The sequence below is a fragment of the Agrilus planipennis genome, unplaced genomic scaffold (genome assembly GCF_000699045.2).
Source record: "Agrilus planipennis isolate EAB-ADULT unplaced genomic scaffold, Apla_2.0 scaffold2452, whole genome shotgun sequence".
Taxonomy (NCBI): domain Eukaryota; kingdom Metazoa; phylum Arthropoda; class Insecta; order Coleoptera; family Buprestidae; genus Agrilus; species Agrilus planipennis.
In genome coordinates, this window is record NW_020441102.1 from 701 (window position 1) to 3,128 (window position 2,428).

General features: G+C 27.8%; 1 protein-coding gene across 1 annotated transcript; it reads left to right on the forward strand.

Annotated features, from left to right (window-relative positions):
• The first annotated feature begins 219 nt into the window (after nucleotides 1–219).
• Nucleotides 220–2,306, forward strand: LOC108743991 (KICSTOR complex protein kaptin-like). The gene is made up of 8 exons (XM_018479594.2): nucleotides 220–676; nucleotides 737–819; nucleotides 942–1,130; nucleotides 1,187–1,353; nucleotides 1,414–1,671; nucleotides 1,730–1,865; nucleotides 1,922–2,080; nucleotides 2,141–2,306. Exons 1-8 carry the CDS (start codon nucleotides 472–474, stop codon nucleotides 2,225–2,227), a joined length of 1,284 nt encoding a protein of 427 aa, XP_018335096.1. The 5' UTR covers nucleotides 220–471; the 3' UTR covers nucleotides 2,228–2,306.
• Nucleotides 2,307–2,428: the final 122 nt, after the last annotated feature.

The following is a 2,428-nucleotide window of genomic DNA, read 5'->3' on the forward strand; positions in this document are numbered from 1 at the left end:
TGTTATACGTCATTGTACAATTAAAAAACATGGAACTATCTAAGGTACCAAAGACATTAATTATAAAATAATTATGAAAAACATGTGGATTCTACATTGAACTAAAAAGCTTTCAGCACGATATGCTTCTACATTGATTTATAAAATATGTGTCTTTAATTTTATTTTTTAATTAATAGGTAAGATATATTCACCATCATTATCCATAAACACTACGTGATTTCGCTGTTGTTTGTATTTTGGTAATACTAGTAACCTAACTTATTGTGTTCACATTTACCTAATATTTGGTAGTTTTATATGTTTAAAAATGTATATTTATTAATTAGATAGTAAAAACATAAGTGCTGGAAATATTTTTCATTGATAATGGTGCCGTAAATGCAAACAAAGAAAAAGTGCGAAAGAACATAACCTCTCAAGGCAGTTAATAAAAAAATTATTTTATATATTTACCCTTTAATTATTTTAATGAATTACTATAAAGATTGCCATTTTGTACCTCTTTCCTCACAAGGAAATATTTACACCTCTTCATGTATAAAATTGGCTAATGGATTTAACAAATTATTGTTAGCTGCGTTGAAGAGAGAAGTTATTTGCTTTGAATATCAAGAAAACTCATCTGGAAATTTGTATTCAACTACCAAACACATTTCTTTTACATACATTCCAAGTAAGAAGTCACTAATACCTTATTTTAATAATTTTATGTGGAAGTGTTTCTGTTGTTTAGGTGGTGCTGAAATTATCTCCTTAGATGCATTTAACAAGTCAGAAAATGGCAACGATTTTGTTTTTGGAATTACCATAATAAAGGTATAGCTTTATGACATGCATTTCTGAAATAGTTTTCTGTTCTTTAAATTATAATTTAGAGCGTTGCTTTGGTTTTGTTTAGAACTTTAAGTGTCTTTTCTTCATTTTAATTTATATTTTAGAAAGGTTTTGATTTGAATTCTACAGAGACATACTACTTAAACATTTATTCAGAATGGGAAGAAAGTGCCGATTTGAACATTGAAAGTATATCTCAAAACTGTTTGAATATAGAGTTAAAGTTTGTGCCCTATCATCTGACACACACGTACCTAATAAGCAACAGTAATGCCGCTACCTACAAAAAGGAGGTAACAATATATATAACATGTAATTATTGTTTTTACTCTTTGTTTTACATTTTTAGGTGGTATTTTTACTTTCTGGTAGCGATATTCAGATTCACGTTTACCGAGAGAATCAAACCAAACATACATACAAAGAGATTGATTCTAATGATTATTTTCCAGAATTCTCTAAATTACCATCTGTAGTTACATGGATAGACGTTTTTTATTATGAAAATGATAAAGAGTAATTATAAGTTCATTATTTCGTTGATTGTTGATCTTATTGTACTCAACTTTTCTTTAGAAGACTTACGGCGTTTGGCTGCGAATGTGGATATTTTCGAATTTGTAAGGTCTCGGTAGATAAAAAAGAAGTAATTTTCAGGTTCTCAACTCAATTAGATAATATCATTTCTAATGTTAGAATATTTACTGAAAACGACAGTGTAAGTGATGATCCAAAAATCTCCAAGATATTCAGCTTTGTGCAGAATGAACCTCCTAATAATTTAGTTTTAAATGTTCTAGTAACAAATACCTTGTTACCGTCCGTTATTTTCAAGTAAACTACTTATTTTTTCCTTTAAACATATGTGACTGTACTAAGTTCTTTTTAATAGGGATGTTTTGAATTATGGCCTTAAAAAATATACCACCCTTCCTAAATTTGAAACAACGGGGGTTATAACGTGTTCAGAAGTGGCCGACATTGATTTCGATGGAAATAAAGAAATTCTGTTTGGTACCAGTACACAGGTAAAACTCTTCTTTTAAAAGGGAAGTAATTATATAAAAAAATGTATATATTTTAGGAAGTTTTGGTATACAAAAAAATTTCCAGTAATGGTTGGATTTTAGAAAACATAAAACAATTTCCATCACCAATTTTTAACATAAAACATACTGACATAACTGGGGATGGTATAAGGGAATTAATTATCATTAGTATGAACGGCTTACATATACTACAGGTATTTTGAATCAGTGTGAAATATAAAAATGTAAATATAATTCGAAAATATTTTTTGTAGGCAAATCTAAATGTAACACGTGAATTATTTCAGAAAAAAATTAAAGCCTTCACGCTTTTATCATCGAAACTTGACGTAAATAACTAATCTTTTGTATTTATTTATTTGAAGGTTTAAGGTAAAAAGTGACTTCAATGGATTATCATATTTTTTTTAATGTACATGCTTTTTATATCAATATACATTATTTTTCTGTAAAAGTCATCCTTTTATTTATGCTAAATCCTTATTTGCCCTGGCATTATTAATAAAAAAGAACATAAAGGGAAATTAAGTGGAACTATTAAA

Excerpts from the sequence above, each read along its gene's own strand:
- LOC108743991 (XM_018479594.2), top strand. The coding sequence starts at position 472 with ATGAATTACTATAAAGATTGCCATTTTGTACCTCTTTCCTCACAAGGA. Across the intron at positions 1,354-1,413 it reads TATTATGAAAATGATAAAGA|AAGACTTACGGCGTTTGGCT; the intron begins GTAATTATAAGT and ends ACTTTTCTTTAG. Across the intron at positions 1,866-1,921 it reads TGTTTGGTACCAGTACACAG|GAAGTTTTGGTATACAAAAA; the intron begins GTAAAACTCTTC and ends TATATATTTTAG.